This window comes from Eutrema salsugineum, unplaced genomic scaffold (genome assembly GCF_000478725.1).
Source record: "Eutrema salsugineum unplaced genomic scaffold, Eutsalg1_0 scaffold_11, whole genome shotgun sequence".
Classification (NCBI taxonomy): Eukaryota; Viridiplantae; Streptophyta; class Magnoliopsida; order Brassicales; family Brassicaceae; genus Eutrema; species Eutrema salsugineum.
This window is the reverse complement of record NW_006256901.1, coordinates 1,044,378-1,066,222: the sequence shown is the minus strand read 5'-3', so window position 1 is coordinate 1,066,222 and position 21,845 is coordinate 1,044,378. Positions and strand designations below refer to the sequence as shown.

At 37.1% G+C, this 21,845-nt stretch overlaps 6 protein-coding genes across 7 annotated transcripts; all 6 read left to right on the top strand.

Annotated features, from left to right (window-relative positions):
- Nucleotides 1-87: 87 nt before the first annotated feature.
- LOC18026368 (auxin-responsive protein SAUR50) lies at nucleotides 88-947 on the top strand. Its single transcript, XM_006409145.2, has one exon. It carries the CDS (start codon nucleotides 189-191, stop codon nucleotides 513-515), a length of 327 nt encoding a protein of 108 aa, XP_006409208.1. The 5' UTR covers nucleotides 88-188; the 3' UTR covers nucleotides 516-947.
- A 2,428-nt stretch (nucleotides 948-3,375) lies between these two features.
- LOC18026367 (60S ribosomal protein L8-1) lies at nucleotides 3,376-4,689 on the top strand. The gene is made up of 2 exons (XM_006409144.2): nucleotides 3,376-3,881; nucleotides 4,209-4,689. The coding sequence occupies exons 1-2, from the start codon at nucleotides 3,442-3,444 to the stop codon at nucleotides 4,543-4,545; spliced, it is 777 nt and encodes a 258-aa protein (XP_006409207.1). The 5' UTR covers nucleotides 3,376-3,441; the 3' UTR covers nucleotides 4,546-4,689.
- A 325-nt stretch (nucleotides 4,690-5,014) lies between these two features.
- Nucleotides 5,015-6,840, top strand: LOC18026366 (peptide methionine sulfoxide reductase A5). The gene is made up of 4 exons (XM_006409143.2): nucleotides 5,015-5,441; nucleotides 5,904-6,016; nucleotides 6,116-6,260; nucleotides 6,370-6,840. Exons 1-4 carry the CDS (start codon nucleotides 5,133-5,135, stop codon nucleotides 6,565-6,567), a joined length of 765 nt encoding a protein of 254 aa, XP_006409206.1. The 5' UTR covers nucleotides 5,015-5,132; the 3' UTR covers nucleotides 6,568-6,840.
- A 362-nt stretch (nucleotides 6,841-7,202) lies between these two features.
- LOC18026365 (peptidyl-prolyl cis-trans isomerase Pin1) lies at nucleotides 7,203-8,866 on the top strand. The gene is made up of 2 exons (XM_006409142.2): nucleotides 7,203-7,651; nucleotides 8,453-8,866. Exons 1-2 carry the CDS (start codon nucleotides 7,417-7,419, stop codon nucleotides 8,575-8,577), a joined length of 360 nt encoding a protein of 119 aa, XP_006409205.1. The 5' UTR covers nucleotides 7,203-7,416; the 3' UTR covers nucleotides 8,578-8,866.
- Nucleotides 8,867-9,116: 250 nt separating this feature from the next.
- Nucleotides 9,117-11,417, top strand: LOC18026364 (binding partner of ACD11 1). Of its 2 annotated transcripts, none has more exons than XM_006409140.2 (8): nucleotides 9,117-9,221; nucleotides 9,324-9,427; nucleotides 9,554-9,629; nucleotides 9,808-9,879; nucleotides 9,973-10,020; nucleotides 10,112-10,443; nucleotides 10,654-10,777; nucleotides 11,110-11,417. In XM_006409140.2, exons 1-8 carry the CDS (start codon nucleotides 9,216-9,218, stop codon nucleotides 11,128-11,130), a joined length of 783 nt encoding a protein of 260 aa, XP_006409203.1. In that variant the 5' UTR covers nucleotides 9,117-9,215; the 3' UTR covers nucleotides 11,131-11,417. The 2 variants fall into 2 exon arrangements, with proteins under 2 accessions (XP_006409203.1, XP_006409204.1); XM_006409141.2 differs by having other exon boundaries at nucleotides 9,318-9,427.
- Nucleotides 11,418-11,932: 515 nt separating this feature from the next.
- On the top strand, nucleotides 11,933-12,846 carry LOC18026363 (histone H1). The gene is made up of 2 exons (XM_006409139.2): nucleotides 11,933-12,141; nucleotides 12,231-12,846. Exons 1-2 carry the CDS (start codon nucleotides 12,028-12,030, stop codon nucleotides 12,633-12,635), a joined length of 519 nt encoding a protein of 172 aa, XP_006409202.1. The 5' UTR covers nucleotides 11,933-12,027; the 3' UTR covers nucleotides 12,636-12,846.
- The last annotated feature ends 8,999 nt before the right edge of the window (nucleotides 12,847-21,845 follow it).

The window sequence follows — 21,845 nt, the reverse complement described above, 5'->3', positions numbered from 1 at the left end:
CAAATTAATTATAATCTATAGTTATAATAAGCAAATTATAAAAGCATATCTATTATTATTTTCCCTATTTAATTTATTAGCCTTCCCATCTGTCCATATAAATACTTCTCCATGTACCTCTTATTCTCATAACATTTCTACAAACAAAACCCAAAGTTTCAGAAAAGTAAAAGCTTTTATATAAAATAATGGCAATAAAGAGGTCGTCTCAAGCAGCATCTATTAAGCAGATCTTAAAGAGATGCTCGAGTCTAGGGAAGAAGAAGAACGTCAACGGTTGCTACTATAATCAAGAAGATGATGGTCTTCCACAAGACGTGCCAAAAGGTCATTTTCCGGTTTACGTTGGACCAAACCGAAGTCGGTACATCGTTCCCATCTCGTGGCTCGAACACTCCGAGTTCCAAACGTTGCTCCGACTAGCCGAGGAAGAGTTTGGTTTTGACCATAATATGGGTCTAATGTTACCTTGTGATGAAGTTTTCTTCAGGTCTCTAATCTCCATGTTCAGATAAAATTTTCATCCGAAGAAAGATGACTTATAGCTTACGAGATGCATGATTGATTATTTTTTTTGAGATGGACAGAAGAAGAAATCTCTTTATTAGGAAGAAACCGAAATTTGAAGTGGAGAGTAAATCCAAAAACAAGAGACAAAGAAGTCATCTGATAAGACTGGTCGAGATGGCTAACAAGCTTTGTGTTAGGCATCAACCCGATCGATCGGTTTTTTTTTTCTTTTCTTAAAATTAAAAGTTGTAGTTTTTTTTTAAATAATATTTTGTAATAGTTGGGGTGGAGTAGGACTCGGGAAACTTTTCCCTCAAGTCAACGTGAAAAGTTGACCGGTGATCTTGAGAGGAGTAGCTACTTAACTTCTATAAATTAGTTATGATCAATTGAAAAAAGTTTATATGTTCTTTATTTGATCCCCAAATGTATATGAATGCTCCGAAAATTTTCAAAAATTCAAGTTCAAGCCCTTGTTATTAATGAGCTTAGTTACTGTGTACAAGCAGCTTTCTATAGTCTAAGGAAATATTTATTGTGCGACCATCACACAATAATTTTTATTTTATTTTAACTAATTTTAATTAATGTAAATGCTTCAGAAGGATAGTTCGTCCTATACTATAACTAATCTGTTTTCGTTCATGTTAAAATAAATTAAATTACTATAAACATGTAAACTTTTTCACCGCTTACGAATATACGACAGAAAATTCGAAACATGAATAAATCTGATCAGATAACCATTCTAAAATGGACAGTCTTAGCTTTATTCTTCACTAACTAAACGTTTGCTTGTGATTTGTAGAAATTTATTTGTCACCTTGTCAATTACTGTATTTGTCTCATTTCATTTTTTGTTCTAGACTTCTTCTCTAATATATATGTGATATTTCAAAAGAATTTTTGATGTATGTACATCAATAAAGGAATCAGATTCTTTTGATGGATCAATTTGGTCCTACCAAACACATTCCCTTCGTTTATATGTATATATACGTATTTATGATGCTTAGTTTTTTTTTTTAGTGTGCTGAAGAATAAAATGTGTATTTGACAATACGGCGAAACGAGAGAAAGACCATTTCCTGTATCTTTTCAATAATGACTTATCTTTTGTTGTATATACAATATAATGCCCTTCATTTTTTTGTTTGATAAAATATATTATACCCTTCATTCATATCAAAGATTGTTGACTTCAGATAATAGATTGGATCAGGTGGATACAAGATATAACACTACTACAAGAAAACATCACATATTCCTACCAGATATTTCATTAGAAAATCGTAGGAAACCGGCTTTCCCTTATCAATTTCCTACCAAATATTTTTGTAGGTTCTATGCCGTCGGAAATTTTCAAAGGTAGAAAAATTGTAGGAAATTTCCTACGAAAATTTTGGTAAGAAAATTTTGGCGGTAGATATTCGTAGGAAAATACCTACCAAATTACTTCCATCTTTCTACGAAATATTCCTATCATTTTCCTACCACTTAAGATTTTGTAAAAAATAAAATTAATTTTATAAATTAAAAAAATTAAATTAATTTCAGAAAATTAAATTTAAACTAAAAGATGAATTAACTATTAATTTGATTATTAATATATATATATATATATAAACAAATTAACTAAAAGAGAGATGAAGATCTTATTTATAGAGTAGCTTCATCATCCAAATTGTCTCAGATCATCGATGTGGGACAAAACCAAAGTTGAAATGTTCCTATAAAATTCCTACGATTTTTTTACACATAATATTTCGTCAGAAATTGGTAGGAAATTTCCTACGAAATACTTACTAGTATAATGGTTAATTGTATCCTATCACTTTCCTTTCAAATTTTGACCGCGTGGTAAGTTATCGGTAGAAAATATCCTACGAAATTTCGACATAATTTTTGGTAGGAAAATTCCTACCAATTTCTTATCACTTTTACTTTTTGTCAAAATTACGTAGAAAATTGGTTATAAAAATTTCTTACCAAAAATTTCGTCAAAATTTTCATAGGAATATGAGATGCTTTCTTGTAGTGATATATACATGTAAGTTCGACTCTCTTACTTTTTTTTTTATAATTCTTGTAGTTCATAAAAAATACTTATATTATGTCTTACTCAACAAACGCACATAACTGTCACATTGTCTGGGTTTTACATTGCCATACCATATTCATAAGAGCACCACAACAAAGTACAAACAAATAAAAAAAAAATACAAAGAAAAAAATGCATTGTCTGCCTAAAAGCTAGCTTGCCCATACTTCCAGTTGATTTTGAGTTTATACATTGTCTGCTTGACATTGATGTGTATATGCATCAATATATGTTTATATATGCTAGTTGACAGAAAATAAAGAAAACAAATTACATATGCCCTCCATATATTGTTGTTATTTTCGTGTTCATGCATCAAATATGATAAAATTGTTGACATCATAGATTCTAAGCGATAGCCTTTATTGCGTTCATCAACGAATTAAAATTGCCTAAAAATCTATCCACATTCATAACATCATTATCCTTTTATATTACTGTAATGCTCATGTGATAAGTAGTTTTCATCTGGATTCAACTTGATAATGATGTATATAAACTTGAATGAATTCTAAGAAAAGGTAGACTAATTATGATATTTCTATTTTGATTCGGTTAGAATAAACCGGTCTGATCCGAGTCCGGATTGAAAAAAGTCAAAAACCAAGAAGAGATGATAAAAATAGCAAATTGAAAATGGGTTTCTCCTGATTCCGCTTTTCTTACGCTTTAGATTGATATTATGGGTTTTTATTCATATAGCCCATATCCTAAATTCAAGCCCATTAGGGTTAGAACGATTTCAGGTTGCACAATAAAAAGGAGAATCTTCATCATTTTCGAGTTCGGTCTCAAACCCTAATCACAATCTTCGCCGTCGAGAAGCATCCATGGGTCGTGTCATCAGAGCTCAGCGTAAGGGAGCGGGTTCCGTCTTCAAATCCCACACTCACCACCGTAAGGGTCCGGCTAAGTTCCGCAGCCTCGATTTCGGCGAGCGTAATGGTTATCTCAAGGGAGTCGTGACGGAGATCATTCACGATCCTGGCCGTGGAGCGCCGCTTGCTCGCGTCTCTTTCCGCCATCCTTTCCGTTACAAGAAGCAGAAGGAGCTTTTCGTCGCCGCAGAAGGTATGTACACCGGCCAGTTTCTGTACTGCGGTAAGAAAGCCACTCTCGTCGTCGGAAATGTCCTCCCGCTTCGAGCTATTCCCGAAGGAGCCGTCGTCTGCAACGTCGAGCACCACGTCGGAGATCGTGGTGTTCTCGCTAGAGCTTCCGGCGATTACGCAATCGTTATTGCTCACAACCCTGACAGTGACACTACTAGGTTTGTTTTCTTCAATTTTGTAACCAAACTGTGAAGATTTAGCTGTTTATTACCATTTTCTGAATTGAATTAATCGATTGAATGATAATCATTTTCAGATCTGTTGATTGTTTAGTGTAGATTATGATGTGCTTAATGGATAATCTTTACTTAGAATTGTTCTTGTAGTCAAGTAAATGTTCATCATCTGCTAAAGATTCTGCTTATGAAACGATTCTATGAGTAAACTGATATTGAGAAAAGTTTCTTTTAGTGAACAAAGATTTCTCTTTTGTCACAATGGTTCCTCGATTTGACAATGATGAATCGATTATATGGTTTTGATAGGATCAAGTTGCCATCTGGTTCGAAGAAGATTGTCCCGAGTGGATGCAGAGCCATGATTGGTCAAGTAGCTGGTGGTGGAAGAACCGAGAAGCCGATGCTCAAGGCAGGAAACGCGTACCACAAGTACCGTGTGAAGAGAAACTCATGGCCTAAGGTTCGTGGTGTGGCTATGAACCCTGTTGAGCATCCTCACGGAGGAGGTAACCATCAGCACATTGGTCACGCCAGTACGGTCAGGCGTGACGCACCACCAGGACAGAAGGTTGGTCTTATTGCTGCTAGGAGGACTGGTCGTCTCAGAGGTCAAGCTGCTGCTTCTGCCGCCAAGGCCGACTAGGTTTAAAGATTGTATGCTGTTTTCTTGGAGTTTTTGCTGTGTGTTTTCCCTTTGAAACTTGTGTTCTGAAATCTCAAAGATTTTGTTATAATCTTGTCTTCTTTCTTCAAGCTTATATTATGCATTTTGCAAGTTTTCGTTTCACTAAATTTCATTATATTTAAGCATTTTATTTTCTTTTCTCCTCTCTAGCTGAATCTTTCCTGATGAGGCTATTGCTGTCTATATATCAAAGTGTGAAATTTAGAGTTTGATATATTGGAAAATAACTAATTTGGCTTCATTCCAGCGTTAGAAAAACTCGGTTTCTAAAATTTTAATTCATATCGGTTCGATTATTGGAAATGGTTTAGTTTGGGTTGTTTATACCGGACAACCAAAGTTAACCGCAATTCTAGGACTCACAATACCATAACCTTCTCAATGAAAGAGAGAGACTTGAAGACGTTGTTGTGCGTGGCTAATGAGTTTTAATGGAGGTGGTAGAGCCTGGAGTGACTTTTGGGCGACTCAACAAAGGTTCATGTGGAGAGATTCGTTCCCTCGCTCGGAGCAGCTAAGTGTCACAGAGAGAGACTGAATCTGTAATGGCGTTACCAGAGAAGAGGAACCGTTTCTTCATTCCTTTTGCGAATCTCGTCTTCCTCCTCGTCTTGTGCATCTCTCTTCTCGACAAGGCTGCATGTATCAGGATACCGAGCCAGATCTCGGATTCTGTCGTTGATTCGCCGGATCGTCCATTGAAATCGGCGGTTTTTGCTCTTGGAAGCTTCTGGCGATCGGAGGCGGCGTTCGGTTGTATCAATGGCGTCGTACGAACAACAGCCGGTTACTCCGGCGGATTAAAAGCGAATCCGGAGTATAGGAACTTGGGTGATCACGCAGAGTCCGTACAGGTTGGTTCTCCTTCTCCACACTATGTTTCGATTTCTCCGGGAAAGGTCTTAGCTAATCTCACATATTGATATTTGGGATTAAGCCAATGTCTTTACTTCGTTTTTTTTCGTTGCCATCTGCTTTGAATCGAGCTTTGTCGTTGATAGAGTGTCTCTTCCAAGTTATGTTGTTCGATTTGGCTTTGCTCTACTGCATAAATTTCGTTTGGATAGACAAATTAGTGTAGAAAATGGTAGGATTCTCTAAGAACATATCCAGATTATGTAGCTAATCAGCTTGTTTTTGCTAAGCCTTGGTAATGTGTGATCTTTGTGTATATGTGATTGTGGTTTTACTCTAATTTGTCTGATGTTCATTTGCTCTGGTGAACTAAACATAATCATTATGTAAACATCTGTATCATGAGCTGGTTTTCTAGTTTTTGATCGTCTAGGTTTGTGTTGCTCTGTCTCGTGTTTCAGGTCGAATATGATCCAAGAATAGTCGGTTATCGTCAGCTCTTAGATGTATTCTGGTCTAGTCATGATTCCAGACAAGTCTTTGGACAAGGTCCTGATGTCGGTAATCAATACAGGTAAGGAGAAGTACATCTAGACGCACTAGCTGTTTGGTAAATCTAATCTTTTTGTTGTTTAGCACAAAAACTAAAAGATCCGAAATCTTTTATGAACAGATCCTGTATTTTCACTAATTCGACAGAAGAGTTGAGGTTAGCCTCTACTAGCAAAGAAAGGGAGCAGCTTAAATCAAGAAGCAGTATCGTGACTACTCAAATTCAACAGTTAGACACGTTTTATCGCGCAGAGCCTGATCATCAGGTTCAAATTCATGTCTCTACATCACGGTGGTTTAGCAACTCGTTAAGCTCATTACAACCAAATATAGTTTTAAGTGAACTCATGTTCTCTGGCAATCTTGAATCTGCAGAAGTTTGAGCTGAAACAACATCCATTACTTCTTCAGCTAATAGGAAACATGGCAGAAGAAGAGCTCGAGAGCTCAGCTCTGGCCACAAAACTAAATGGTTATGCAGCCGAGCTCTGCCCGCCAAGAATCCAGAAACAGATCGATGCAAGAGTAAACGAGATCATTAGAAAAGGCTGGCCGGTCTTGAGAGACATCTAATATATTAGCCGTGAGAGTTTTGTCGCCTGATTCTTTTCGTCGATTGATGATGTCTTAAATTAAGTTTTTGTTCATTCTTTTGGCCAGTAATATTTGGTTGTAACAACAATGTTTAATGTCTTGCTCTTACCCCTCAGGTGGTGAGTGTTGAGTGTGTTTTGTCTTTTTGTATTTCTTTGATCTCTTTCACATAGAATAAGCTTTCTTTGTTTTCTTGTAAACAGAGTATTTGGGCTTTCATTGTATCATTATTATGGTCTGGTTACCAATTGATTGTCCTTCTTTTAGTAGATTATTAATCATTTTGCTAAATAGACAAGAAACATTATATAATACGCTTAAGGTATAACCGTTGATTGAATCCAGAAAATCCATCATGAACAATATATCTCAAGCTTTTGCCAATACTTTACTTACAAATGAACAAAAAATTAGAAGTATAATTTCGATAACGAAAATAAGTAATTAGACATTATATTTAACATTTGTAAATCCAGAAATTTCTTCACGAACAATATCCCAAGCTATTTTATCAGAATTCAGAAGTATAATCTTGTGCGAATAATTTATGTTGTTGAAAAAAAAAAAAAAATTTCATTTTATGTTCGCATATAAGAAACGCGTCACTTACTCTTAACAGTAGCAAACGTCAACAACTAGGGTAAAGAAAAGAGAGCCGCACAAACTTTAACTTTTCACCTTTTGTTAGATATCTAATCTTCGAAGATAGATTCAGATCGGAAACGGAAGAAAGATTCGGTCTCGTCGATAGATCGAACGTCGGAGAAATCGAAAGAGAAGAAAGACGACCACCACCACAACAACAAGCAGCACCGGAAGAAGAGCAAGATGGCGTCGAGGGACCAGGTCAAGGCGTCGCACATTCTGATTAAGCATCAAGGATCTCGGAGGAAGGCGTCGTGGAAGGATCCAGAAGGGAAGATCATTATGACTACTACCAGAGAAGCCGCCGTCGAACAGCTCAAATCGATCCGTGAAGACATCGTCTCCGGCAAGGCTAACTTCGAGGATGTGGCTACTCGCGTTTCCGACTGTAGCTCCGCTAAACGCGGCGGAGATCTAGGTTTGTTCTTCATCCCGAAATATCTAGGTCATGATTTTTAATTTCAAGTGTGTAGTGAAGATCAGCTTAGTTTAGGTTTAAGTTGATTCAAGGAAATGAAATTAATCAGATAGTGTTAGCGATGTTTGGAGGATGATTCAATACTGAGTTGCTTGTTAATTCTTGAATTGTTTTCTATTGGATCCAACTCTGTGTATTGAAATTGAGCATAATGATTCAATATCGAGTTGAATTTTTTTTTTTTTTTTTTGAAATGGGGTTCTATTGGATTCGACTCTGTTTATTGAATCGAGCATAATGAGCAGACATTGGTCTGCTTAGATCATCACCATGTTTCTTGCTTGATGTATCTATAATGCTCATAAAGCTTACCAATGTCTGCTTCTATCATCATCTATGTTTAGAATCTTTATTTTCTTTCCTGATGAATCTATCATTGGTGCTCATAAATCTATCATCACTAGTGTGTAGTATCTGAAGTTTCTTCCTTGATCAATCTAGAATTGTTGCTCATAAAGCTTACTAATGACTACTTAGATGTTCACCGGTATTTAGAATCTAAAGTTTCTTCCTTGACTTATCTAATATCAGTGCTCATAAATCTTACTAAAGTCTGCTAATGTTCTGAAATCTAAAAGTTTCTTCTTTGATGAATCTATAGCTGTTGCTCATAAATCTCTAGATCATCACTGATATTTAGATCACAACCTATCTAAAGTTTATTTCTTGATGAATCTATAAATGATGCTCACAAATCTTTTGCTGAAAGTTCTCAATGTTTATTGTACGACCCATGTTCAGGTCCTTTTGGTCGAGGTCAAATGCAGAAACCATTTGAGGAAGCAACTTACGCACTCAAGGTTGGAGATATAAGCGACATTGTTGACACAGACAGTGGAGTCCATATCATAAAGAGAACAGCTTGATCCTGATCTCCTTCAAAAGCCACCCTCTCATGTATTAAAAGTTGCCAGCTTATTTTCCTTCTCTTCTATAGACCAAAGAAGAACATAGAAGAAGGAAGAATAAGATTAAGCTTCGTTGTTATTATGGCTTTGATTCTGCATGTTTCTACGGATTTGATACAATCAAACATATGATAAAACCAGTCATTGTATCTCAGTTTCTTCTTATAACTTTCATAATGGTAAACTCTCGCGAGTATTTTGGTTTCTCTTTTCCACTCTTCATGGTGATTATATCTTTTAAGGTGTACTATTTGATCCTAATTGATATAAATTACAAACCCACTAGAGTTTTAGTCAAAATTGGTATAGTGTAAAAAAAGGACTACATCAGAACACTATTAATAATAATTGGTGATTATATCTTTTTATGTAATTCACTCTATTAATAATGCATTCATTTCAATAAGAGGAAAAGTAGTATTTTTTATGTGATTTTTTAAATGGCACAAAAAGAAGTAATTTTGCTTATTTAAGAAACTATTACGCAGAGATTATATAAGCTTAGCTGGAGAAAGTGACGTCTCTGGGCTGTTCAAATCTTTTTCTTTCTCTCTTCCGCAAAAAATAATTCTCTTCGCAATCTTCCGCCGCCGATAATGCAGGTGTGAATTCATACTTTTGATTCTTACCTAAGCGGAGATTTTTAGGTCTGTATCACCGATTTTTGAGCTGAATTGATATTAATTCTTGAATTTTAGATGCAGACGAGAAGTGTTCAAGTGAAGAATGTCTCAGATCTAGCAACGGAGCGGGAGATTCACGAGTTTTTCTCCTTTTCAGGCGACATAGACCACATCGAGATTATACAGTAACTTAATTGATTCCGAAAAATTCTTCTTCTTCTTTGCGGAATTTCAGCTTAGCTTGATTTTGTTTTGGTGGTTTCTAAAAAAAAAAAATTAGAGCTAAATTCAACTGGGATTTTTGGGTGCAGAGAAGCTGGGAATTCTAGAATCGCATTTGTTACGTTTAATGATCCGAAAGCCCTTGAAATCGCGCTCTTATTATCGGTATGTAATCTGCTATTGCATCTTCATGGAGCTGCTAAGCTATGTCTTTGGCTATGTATAAAAGACTAATTACTTCGAAGAGTTGTGTAAAAACTTATTTTGGAGGAAACTGATCCGCTATGTAAAGTTGTGTAAACCCTTTAAATGCTAAACATAATCTTACATTTTTGTTAAGCAGGGTGCCACAATTGTAGACAAGATCGTTACAATAACTCCAGCTGAGAACTATGTTCCTAGGCGTGAGATACAGGTTTTGTGTTTCTTCCATAAATCAACTTTGTGTTTCTTCTGTAAGTGTGTGTGTGTGTGCTCTGAATGATGTGTTTAGTTTCTGTTTTTGCAGGAAGTAAGAACGGTAGAGAACGCGATGCCCACAGCACCAACACGCCAGGTTAGTGTTGCTCTTTAGCCCTTAAAAAACTTTCTCATATTCTTTGATCTTGGAAAGGCTAACTTGTGGGATGATAAACTCTGTTTTGCAGACCACGGATGGCAACGGTAGAGCGTATGTTAGTAAAGCGCAAGATGTGATGGCTACTGTTTTGGCAAAAGGGTCTGCTCTTGGACAAGATGCAGTGAACAAGGCCAAAGCTTTTGATGAGTTGCACCAATTAAGAGCCAACGCTTCTGCCAAAGTTTCATCTTTTGACAAGAGAGTTCGGCTTACCGAGAAGTTCAATGTAGGCATATCTGCTGTTAACGAGAAAGTAAAATCTGTTGATCAAAAGCTTCAGGTTTCCGATAAAACCATGGCGGCAATATTTGCAGCCGAGAAGAAGTTGAACGACACGGGTTCAGCTGTCAAATCAAGCAGGTTAAAATATTTCTTATCTTCTGATTATTTGGTAAAACGGAAAATCCCTCCGTAGACATCCCTCTTGTTTATAGATATGGCAGGATTCAACATCCCCATATTTTTTGATCTCTTAACGATTTCAAAAGTAGTCCACTTTTAAAGTGTTCTGGTCTGGCATATAGTATTAGCTGATGTATATCCTTTGTTTTGGATTCTGCTTGCAAACAGGTACGTAACTGCAGGAGCTGCTTGGTTTAGTGGTGCTTTCAGCAAAGTTGCGAGAGTAGGTCAGATTGCTAGCTCGAAAACCAAAGAGAAGTTCAATCTAGCCGTCTCAAATATAGCTTCCAAGGTGAGAGTTTTCAAAAACAATCTAAGTTTCATTATTTTGTTGAATCAAGGACACACACTAAACACACTAGTAATATCTGAACTCAAGAAGCATAACTGGGTTAGTACTGGAACTAGTAGTAGTCAATGGTTTTGTTATATCAAGAACACACACTAAACAGACTAGTAATATGATATCTGAACACAAGAAGCAAAACTGACTTAGTACACTGGAAGCAGTAGTAGTTTTGAGTTTATATTGACACTGAGAAGAGAATTTGATGCAACACTATAGTTATAGTATTCCTTTTAGAGTCACAACAGGAAAAACTGATTAAAAAGTGGCTTCTGCAGGATACACCGATTGCTGTATAATAAAGGTTGGAATCGGGTAAAGCGTTGAAGTCAGGATCAATCAAAGCTGCAAAAAGCTACGGCCTGGCCTTATGTGAACAAATTTTGTGTGATATTCTAGCACATTCCTCCTATTCTTTAGTGTTTCATCATATTCTCTGCAATGGTCACCAAAATTTACTTCATTTGCTTCATGTTTTGCATCAGTGTAAGTGTTTTTGAATTAACCTTTTCGGTCTGTGTTTGTATTAGAACTGCATTGAAACGATGTGTTCTCTACCCTATATGATATCTTCCCTTTATTTGAAGCTCCACACTTGCCATTTAGTTTAGCTGTAATCGTTTTGATTCTAACCCAATACCCAAATGAAACCTTTTGAATCCGCTTTGATTTGCTTCACAACTTGGGATATCCAAAATTGCTACTATGAAATTTGAAGTATGTCAAAACAAATCAAGAACAGTCTCCAAAACTGAGGTTTTGTATCCATCAGAAAACACACCCAACACAAAAAAATTGCGGAAGCACAATTCACAAGATGCTATGTAGACAGAGATCGCCAAGGTGGAATATTTTATACAATACTTTATATTTCCTGATATAATAACTATAAATTTATAATATAATATGAGGAAATATCTAAAACACCGCCTGTAATAAAGTGTGTTTCTCCCAAACACATGCAAATCCCGCCATGTGTAACTTCCAGATTCATTACAAGCACACGTAAGAGATCCTCCGGCAAACACTACATCCAACCAAAAAGAAACACTTGGACATTCCTCGCTGCTATAAAGGATGGTTAATAGCTAACGCCAAAAAAACCAAAGCCTTTGGCCGACCCAAAAAAAAAAACACAAACAAAGCATTATCTTCTCTTCTCACACTAACTAATAAAGTAATAATCCTCTGCTCTAATGGCCAAAGAGAAAACCGAATCTCCGGCCGTGAAGAAAACTCCGGCGGCTTCAGAAAAGACAGTGAAGACGCCGCGAAAATCCAAAACCGCCACTCATCCTCCATACTTTCAGGTGAATTTCTCTATATGCCTTTTTTACATTGTTGAAAAAATAGATTTGTAGTTTTGTTTTAAATTATTCTACTTCTGGTTTTGATGAAGATGATAAAAGAGGCTTTGATCACTCTGAAAGAGAAGAAAGGATCAAGCCCTTACGCTATAGCAAAGAAGATTGAGGAGAAATACAAATCCGAACTACCAGATAATTTTCGTAAAACACTTTCTCTACAGCTTAAAAACTCAGTCGCTAAAGGTAAGCTCGTGAAAATCAGAGCCTCATACAAGCTCTCAGAGACTAACACGAGGACTACGAGACAGCAGAGCAAGAAGAATCTGGAGGAGAGAAAGGGTAACACTCGTTCTTCGTCAAGAAGGTCCAAGAAAACTGTGTCTGTGAACAGACAAGAAGCAGCCACGAAAAAGAAGAGGAAAGCGAAGAAGCCAAAACAACCCAAGTCCATCAAATCTCAAGCTTCGAAAAAGGCCTTGAAAGCTTCTGCTACTTGATCACCGAGAAGACAAAGAAGACGAAGAAGTAGATGTGTGTGAATATTGATGATGAATAAGGTTTTACTCTTTGTAAAATGAATGACTCTGTTTTTGGTTTTAGTATGTCTCTGTTTTTGGTTTTGGTGTGTCTCTGTTTTAGGGCTTAAGGGTAAAGAGTCTTTAGATGTATAACTACGTACTGTATAATCTATGCGATAATTTTGGTTTTGTTGTGTTGTGCTAAAATTTGTTGAAAAGATCAATGTAGAAAAACGAAACAAAATCAATTTAAGTGGCTACTTAAGATTAATTAAGCTAATTACATACTGGTTAAGCTACTATATTTTTCTATTTCTCAGCTAAATAATCAAGCTAATTACACAATGAGGCCTACAGTTATCGAACCGTGCCAAGTTGTAAACTATTTGTGAGCCCATATACGGCCTAAGAGCATCTTTTAACGCAATATTTAGAAGGTATTTAGCAGAAATTTATTAATTTTTTAATAATGTATCGTTTCTTATTTGGCAGAGAGGTCTCCTAATTGGAGACGTTTTCTAAACGTTTCTTGCCACACGTGTCATGTTTTCATTTGTTTTTAAAGTTGGCGAGAAAATTTTTTTTTTGCTAAAACATTTTATTTTCCCGATAGTTTTCTCCTCTCATATCTCCGACGACGAAATCGATTTGTCTGCCGGATCGCGGTTTACAGACGGGGGCATAAGATTTCGGAACTTGTCTGTGAAAGGGAAAGCGAACGAGATAAGCTCTTAAACCCTAATCTCTTCTCTTTATCGGTTGAATTTTTGTTTCGAAACTTCCTGTTCTTCTACGCCTCTTTCTCCGGCTGATTTGGATGCTCTCAGCGCTGATTATGTCTTGAATTGCGTAAAATCCGGTGAGTATACATTTCTGCAGAAACTTTGATATCTATGTAATTTTGTTCCTTGAGGAAATAATACAAACTTAATATCTGTTTCAGAGTTGCAAATTGGTTAATGGAGTTCACTAGCAGTTTCTAATCTGAAATGGATTTTGATATCAGAATAGTTTTATTTTTCATCCGAATTGTTGAATTCGTGAAGTAGTGAAGACATTGAGATACCACCATGGATTCTCTGGGACCAGCTTGTTGGATGTTAGTTGAGATTGGATCATGAATTTTACGCAGAGAAGCTGATCGATGAAATGCCTGAAAGAGATTTAGTCTTTTTGATATCTGGGTTTTCACGGATTGCACCAATTATATCTGCTTGTGTTCACGAGAGAAGTAGAGAAGAAGGACGCTGCGTTCACGGGCTGGTGATGAATCATGTGTGCTTGAAGAAGTGCAAGCTGTGAATGCTCTTATCAAATGGTATGGAGAGCTTATAGAATGATCAAAGAGATGCCAAAGAGTTTATGGAGATACCAAACTCGGTAAAGAAGCCGCAGAGAGGTTGTTTGAGTTGGAACCTTGTGATAAAGGTTTGATACATGATAAAAATTCTCTCAAACGCAAGTCTTCATCATCTAGTTTTGTCCCGTTTTGCTCTAGTGGCTCTAGTGCCCTGTCCATTACAATTTTCCCGTTTTGCTTGCAATCTTACATCTGTCTTCCCATTTTATATTCCACTGTTTGCATATAAGGACAAATCGCATCTCCTAACCCCATTTTTGGTTTTCCTTTGGGTTGAAACAGGGAAGCTTTGAGGCGATGAACAAGTCATGTGGTTGCTGCGGTAGCTGCATAGAGGACGAGATGCAAAAGGAACATATGGAGACGACTTGTGACTTTGTGACACATGTCCTTTGCCATACATGTGCCCTTTGCCAAGAAGGCCGTGAGATCCGCGGGAAGGTTCTTCACTCGGGATTCAATGCTCAGTCCACCGTGGTGATGCTTCCTCCCAAAGAACAAACCATGGGTTGTGTCTTGCTTACTTTTTTTGTATAAACCCACTCTATTGGTGTAATTTGTCGTGTGTCTTTCAATTTTTTTCTTTCTTTTACTGTTCTACGCAAACAAATATATGTAAACCTTCAAGCTAAGTTGGATACAATGCATAGACAAGAGTATCTCATAGTCAAAGTCATTGACGATCAAGTAAACAACATGCACAATCAATATTTCTCTAACATAGATTTGCTTGGTAAAATATATATATTTTTTTTTGGAAATCCATGTGGGTCTCTTCATTGCACACCTAAAACACCAAGTCTCTAGAATAAGTTTTTAATCTCATTTTTTTTGCTTAAAAACTAATTAAATAATAATCTAATGACCCTCATGGGTCTCTCCCATTGAGATTGCTCTTCATTGGTGAGCAGGGGAAAAATCTTTTTTTTTTTTGGTCATTTGTCGACCAATCTTTCAGTTAAGTCAAGCCTATATTACATCTGTTCTTTTTGGATGATGTTTTTTTTTTTTAACTAAAGCTTGAATGATGTTACAACCAAAAATTCATAAGATTCTACTGGTAACACAAAACGGTAAGAATATTTTAATACAACAAAGAAATAGTATCAAATAAGTAAAAGAAAAAAGTTGTAACAGTACACAAAAAGCTAATGTAGTGCTGCAAGTTCTTAGACCACCTCCAACGCAGGGTTGGGGAGGTTCATGGAGAATATTTTGATTAAAAATAAATCAAAAATAAAAGAAAAGGGATGAACCGGTTCTTTGGGAAGGATTTCAAGAGCCCACTTTTAGAAGGGTTCATCAGCCACGTGTCAGCAATCTATTAGCGAGAAGTTTTGTTTGGGACGCTCTCTCTCTCTTCTCAAATTTCTCTGTTCTTTGTTTGTATCATCTTCTTCGTAGAGCAATAAGAAAAAGATTCCTGAGAGAAACCTTCAAACCTAATCAGCTGAAGCCAAATCGAGATGCTTAAGTTTGCGATTGCGAAGAGATTTGTTCGCTGTGACGCAACAAAAATGTGGCCTTTCTTGTTCGGTTTTGCGTAGATAAACATACATATTAACAAACTTTATTAAAATTTCCCTGATTTTTGAGGTTCTGAAAGTCTGATTCTTATGTGTGGATCTATTCGTAGGTGTGAACTGAGAGGCAATGGCAGGAGGCGAGAGGAGACGCAGAAGAAAGGTATAATTAAGCAAGCTCTTCACATTAACATTTGCTAAAACTTGTTTCAAGCCAGAGACCATTCACATATTGGACGACCTGGTTTCTCTCGTTTGGTTACTGCAACCAACCTGATTCTCCTGAAGCTGCTGATTCAAGAAATTACTGCATCGAATTGACATCTTGTCTTTCACTCCTCTCGCGCCTTATACCGCTGTGAGCGCCATTGTTCCTCTGACTTTTGTCATTGATTGATTAGATGATCTTATTAGGATGCTCTGCATTGAAACATGTTTTGTTGTTATCTTGTTTTGAATCTCTAGTTTTAGGTTGGATTACTGAGTTCTGAAATGAGAATTCTTTCTAGCAACTTTAATCAGAAAGGCGATCATCAAAACTCACATACAGGTGTGATGTCTCATAGATTCGTTTTTTACCCTCTGGACCTGTCTAACACCTAAACGGTTATTAACTTTGTTTTTTTTGTCTTAGCTATTGTCTCTTGCAGTAGTGGTACACCACATCCATTATTTTAATAGATGTTTTCAACCTCTAATCCACAGACTTAAGAGTTTTAATCTCAAATGTTTCTCAACATTATGATCTCCTAAACCCTCTCCTTCATCATCTTCTCATGGAAACATCGTTTCCTTTAAGCAGTCTTGTAGGAAAAAGTCTCTGAGCAGAGTTTCATCTTCCCTCCAAACCAAGGTGCGAAACCACTCAAGTCATTGTGTTAAACCATGGCAAACGTTACATCATTAGTTCTTGCAAAACAGCTACTCCTTTCACTTTTATGACGAGCTTAATGATCCAAATGTTCTTTTTTGTTTGTTTTGCTTCAGTGATTGCAGGTGACTAAGCTTTAAATACAGGACATGCAGATATGCTCTTGTATATATATATATATATATATTTTTAAACATGTCGGTCGTTGGACTACGGATTCATGTAAGGGTTTTACAAGCTTGAGTAATGAATTGTTTACGTTGGTTTTACTTTCTTGTCAAATAAGAATCAAATAGTAAACAAAATAAACCATGAAGGGGTTCAGCATTGGAGGAAGAAAAAAGAATAGAGTTTTAAACTATTCATTACTCCAAAAAAATATATTATAATATTCTTATGAACCCCATGAAAGGGTTCAGCATTGAAGATGCTCTTAGACCAGCTCCAACGTTGGGTAAATTGTGGTTCATCGATGGTAATATTGGGCATTTTTCGATTTAAAATAAAGAATAAAAGCCCAATACTGAAAGCAGCGGTGCTTCCTGATGGACCTGAAGCAGCGGTTCAGGAAGGGGTTCATCGGCCACGTGTGAAGTTTTTATTGGTTGAAGCAGAAAAGAGAGAGAAAATAAAGTTAAGGGGTATCGGGTTTTTTTTTCTGAAAAACTCATTTGCTCGATCTCTTTTTTTTTACGACCAAAGTTATCTCCTTCGGCGATTCATCTCGTCTTCGCGATTCCGGCAATTTTTTCCGAGATCGAAGGGTGGTAACGACTCGAATTCGAAGGTATGTTATCCGAGCCTTGGTTTTCTTAAATTTTAGAGAGTTTTATATGTGTTTTCGTCGAGTTAGGGTTTATACGAATTGGGGAAATTTGAGGCTTTTTAATTTTTCGTCTAATTAGGGGTCTTAGAGTTCATGCGATGGTCTGTCTGATCGGGAAGTAGTCGTTTAGGTTGAAATTGTATGGATTTGTTTCTGGTTTTGTCGATTTAGGGTTTGCTGATTTGGGGGAATTTGGGGCTTTTATGTTTTCTGGCAAATTAGGGCTATCAGTGTACTTGGAGGGTTGTTTTCGTTATCGATTTAACCGTTTTGATATCGAATATGTGAAAACCCAACTTGAATTAATTTGCGACTGAATTGGATGATTCATAGTTGATATGGTTTGCGATTGAATTGGTTGATTCATGGGCGTTATAGTTGATATGGTTTCCGTTTTCGTTTTCCGAATAGTCTATGCGTATGAATTATGATTCTTGTTCATTGCTTGGAGGTTGATGATAAACTGTTATCAACTTTGTGCAGAAAGAATGCCGATCAGCTATTCAGAAACATCTTTTGAAGGGCCAGAGATGGATTTGGGGTGGGCATATTCCGATGCCAACTAAAGAATTCAGGAGAAGTGTTTCTGCGGGATGCGGTTGAAGCTTGAAGCAATGAGAGGTGATTCCACAGTTTTTCCTGGCCGCCGGTACTACAAGTGTCCGAAGTACTTGAATGAGGTAATTAAGGGTGAACTTTGCTTGCTTTATCATGATTACTTTGCTGCTTATTAGATTGATAACACTTTATTGTTTTGTAGGGGACTTTTGAGCTCATATTTAAATGGTGGGATGAGGGTGTGACAGAGCAGCTGGAGAGATACAAGATACGGCTTGATGAGGCAATGGGGAATCAGCGTAATTTGGACCCAGCTGTACGCCTTCTTCAAGGTGAAGTTGTTCGCATGAAGGAACAGCTTGCAAACCAAGGAGACACAGGTGTTGTGGCTTCCGACCCAGCTGTTGGCGAATTAAAGGAAGAAGTACGAGTCCTTCAAGGTGAGGTTGCACAGCTGAAGCATGACTTTGCTAACCGAGGTGACGGTTTCTTCCTTCTGTTCGTCCTATTGGTTTTTGCAACCATTTCATATATGTCTAAGTAGTAGACATATAATGCGTCTGTTTGTAGTAAAACTTCTATTGTATTTGCCTAAGTAGTAGAACTTGTTTGTAGAAGACTTATTGTATTTCCCTAAGTATTAGCTATTCCAGACATTATAACTATGATTTAGGCTATGAGTGACTGTTATATATGGTTGCTTGCGATATACTATTTTGTCGACATTGTTTGGTAACCTGAGATTGTGGACAGAAGATGGACATCGGCTGATACAAGCCAGGTACTTTGTTTTCTTACACATCGACATTTATAGATTATACTATGCATTAGTTGAATCTATTCTCACACATATGGTTTTTTTAGGTGAGGTTTTACGGGGAACAACAAACAGGCGTGTTGGTTCAGTCTTATGGGTGAGGTTTTACGAGGAACAACAACGATCAGTCTTATCAGCATTGAATCAAGGTTAGTTATCATCAATGCTTTATGGTTCGAATTAAAGTACTAGGTTAGAATAATCAGTTAAGTACTAGGTTAGAATAATCGGTTAGGTTGTCATCAATGTTTGGTTAGTCTGCTTTTTTGTTAGGTGAAGAGTAATTGTTGGTTTAGTTTGTGATGAATGCTATTTGTTTGTTGATGATTAATTGCAAGAATGGGTGTGTATTTATTGCTCGTTCTCTTACTAACTTAAACCCTAACTTACGTACTAACTCTATATAAACCAATCTTATTCATCTTCTGTTCTTCATCCATATGCTTCTTGGCGTTTGTAATTCTGTTTAAATCTTGTAGCTCTTCCTTTCTTCTTTTATCCCTCTATCCTTTTCAACCATTCCTTATTTACCAAATGGATTCTTCGAATGCTTTTGGTAATTCTCAGGGTTTTGTTAATTTTTTAACAAGCCAAGCAGAAAACCCTTACTATTTTTCTCAAACCATAGATCTAACCTCATCAGACTTGCCTCCATTTAGTAGTCAGCAAGCTAACGATGACTCGTGTGTGGCTTCCAAGGATCGCAAGGAGAGGCGGATATGGTCACCAGTGGAGGACATTGTTTTGATCAGTTGTTGGTTAAATACCAGCAAGGATCCGGTAGTGGGAAATGAACAAAAAACTGGAGCTTTTTGGAAGCGTATTCAGCTCTTGTTTAATGCCAATAAGAAGTTAGCCGACTTACCAGGCTGAGAGGCACCTCATTGCAAGCAGAGGTGGGGAAGAATCAACGACCAAGTCAGCAAGTTTGTAGGTTGTTATGAAACGGCTGTGAAAGGGCAGAGAAGTGGGCAAAACGACGATGATTTGGTGAAAGCTGCTCATCAAATATTTTACAGTGACCACCAGTTTAAGTTCGGCCTCGAGCATTGTTGGAGAGAATTACGGCATGACCAGAAGTGGTGCACCTCCACGACGGACAAAGACTCTGAAAAAAAGAAACGAAGAAAGGGGGACGAGACTTCGGCTCACGCAAGTCAACCTGAAATACTTGTAGATAGCTCTCCTGAAGCTCGGCCGCCTGGAGTGAAGGCAGCAAAAGCTGCTGCTAAAAAGAAGGTGAACGGAGCTGCTAAAGACGAAGGGAAAAAAATGGACGACTTCAAGGATTTGTGGGAAATAAAACTGAGAGACTTGGAATTGAAGAAGGCGCTGTCTAGACAGAGAATGCTAGAGAGTCTTCTTAGTAGAACCGAGCCACTTTCTGAGAAAGAAGTTGATTTTAGGGACAAACTTCTTGATGAATTTATTTGATAATTTAAGTTAAGAGCTTGTAGGTGTTGTTATGATGACTTTATCATAATCAGTTTAGTGTTTTTAACGTGTCATATGTGTTGTATGAATACGGTGCTATTTAATGTTTAATGCAATGTTTGTTTTTGGATAACTAATATATATGATGATAATGATGTATACTTCTTCCAACTTATGTGAATTTTTCTGATCGTAATGTGAACAGGTTGGTGATCGTATACAGAACTCATTGAAGGGCCAAATAGTGGAAACCCGTGAACGGAAACAACACTCAGTGGAGGGACCATATTTTTTTGTTGTCTTCTGTCCTTGACCACGAAATGGTTGATATTTTTATGTTGTCTACTGTTTGTGATATTTTTAAAAACTTACATTATTGGACCGAGAATCTTGTTTGGAAGCCACACAATTGTTTGTAAATATTTTTGCCACTTCTCTATGTAAAGATCGATCAAACTCATTACCATATCACACAAACAATTTAACCTTCTTTCTCTCAAAACAAACACTTCTTTCTCTCAGCCTAAAAGAAATTATTTCTCTCAAAACAAACAGTTGTCCGTTTTTTTTCCTAAACCATTCTCTATATTTTCATCTTCAACATGGCATCTTCTTCAAACACCCCCATTGATGTCGATATTGATGACTACTTTGATGAAACTTTTGATAATATCTTGGAGGAAACATTTGAAGATGCATTCAACAAATTACTACATCAGCATACCGCTCCAATGCCAGAAAAGAAGAAAAAAAGAGCATATATTGAAAGAGCACGTGAAGAAGGCCATCAACGGTTATGGAACGACTATTTCAGTGATGATGCAACATATCCTCCTCATCTATTTCGCCGCCGATTTAGGATGAGAAAGACGTTGTTCCTGCGTATTGTTGATCGACTCTCAACGGAATTAGCTTTTTTTCAACAAAGGAGAGATGGTGTTGGAAGGGTTAGCCTCTCTGCATTACAGAAATGTACAGCGGCAATACGTATGATGACGTATGGCACTGCAGCAGATGCGGTTGACGAATACCTTCGGCTAGGTGAGAGTACATTTATTTCTTGCTTAGAAAATTTCACTGAAGGAATTATCTCTTATTTCGGAGATGGATACCTAAGAAGGCCCACCGAGATGATCTAATACGCCTACTTGATGTCGGAGAGTCACGTGGATTCCCGGGGATGATTGGAAGCATCGACTGTATGCATTGGGAGTGGAAAAATTGTCCAACCGCTTGGAAATGACAATATACACGTGGTTCAGGAAAACCGACAATCGTCTTAGAGGCAGTGGCATCGCATGATCTATGGATATGGCACACATTTTTTGGACCTCCAGGTACTTTAAACGACCTTAATTTTCTTGAACGCTCCCCGGTTTTTGATGACATTTTACAAGGCCGAGCTCCAAGAGTTAAGTACTATGTCAACAGAAACAAATACCGTTTGGCATACTACCTCACTGACGGTATCTATCCAAAATGAGCAACTTTCATAAAATCGATTCCCCTACCGCAAGATCAAAAGACCCGATTGTTTGCTTCATGTCAAGAATCCTACCGCAAAAATGTCGAACGTACTTTTGGAGTCTTGCAGTCTCGTTTCGCAATTATAAAAAATCCAGCTCTTATTTGGGATAAGAGAAAAATTGGGAATATTATGCGGGCAATCATCATTCTGCATAATATGATCGTGGAAGACGAACGCGATGGATATAATCTAGTTGATACAACACAATACGAACAAGACGACATTAACAGAAGTTCTCAGGTGGATATGTCATATTCTACATACATGCTTAC

Excerpts from the sequence above, each read along its gene's own strand:
- LOC18026363 (XM_006409139.2), top strand. The coding sequence starts at position 12,028 with ATGGCCAAAGAGAAAACCGAATCTCCGGCCGTGAAGAAAACTCCGGCG. Across the intron at positions 12,142-12,230 it reads CTCATCCTCCATACTTTCAG|ATGATAAAAGAGGCTTTGAT; the intron begins GTGAATTTCTCT and ends GTTTTGATGAAG.
- LOC18026367 (XM_006409144.2), top strand. The coding sequence starts at position 3,442 with ATGGGTCGTGTCATCAGAGCTCAGCGTAAGGGAGCGGGTTCCGTCTTC. Across the intron at positions 3,882-4,208 it reads CCTGACAGTGACACTACTAG|GATCAAGTTGCCATCTGGTT; the intron begins GTTTGTTTTCTT and ends TGGTTTTGATAG.
- LOC18026365 (XM_006409142.2), top strand. The coding sequence starts at position 7,417 with ATGGCGTCGAGGGACCAGGTCAAGGCGTCGCACATTCTGATTAAGCAT. Across the intron at positions 7,652-8,452 it reads TAAACGCGGCGGAGATCTAG|GTCCTTTTGGTCGAGGTCAA; the intron begins GTTTGTTCTTCA and ends ACCCATGTTCAG.
- LOC18026368 (XM_006409145.2), top strand. The coding sequence starts at position 189 with ATGGCAATAAAGAGGTCGTCTCAAGCAGCATCTATTAAGCAGATCTTA.
- LOC18026366 (XM_006409143.2), top strand. The coding sequence starts at position 5,133 with ATGGCGTTACCAGAGAAGAGGAACCGTTTCTTCATTCCTTTTGCGAAT. Across the intron at positions 5,442-5,903 it reads ATCACGCAGAGTCCGTACAG|GTCGAATATGATCCAAGAAT; the intron begins GTTGGTTCTCCT and ends CTCGTGTTTCAG. Across the intron at positions 6,261-6,369 it reads GCGCAGAGCCTGATCATCAG|AAGTTTGAGCTGAAACAACA; the intron begins GTTCAAATTCAT and ends TTGAATCTGCAG.
- LOC18026364 (XM_006409141.2), top strand. Across the intron at positions 9,428-9,553 it reads GACCACATCGAGATTATACA|AGAAGCTGGGAATTCTAGAA; the intron begins GTAACTTAATTG and ends TTTTGGGTGCAG. Across the intron at positions 10,021-10,111 it reads CCACAGCACCAACACGCCAG|ACCACGGATGGCAACGGTAG; the intron begins GTTAGTGTTGCT and ends TCTGTTTTGCAG.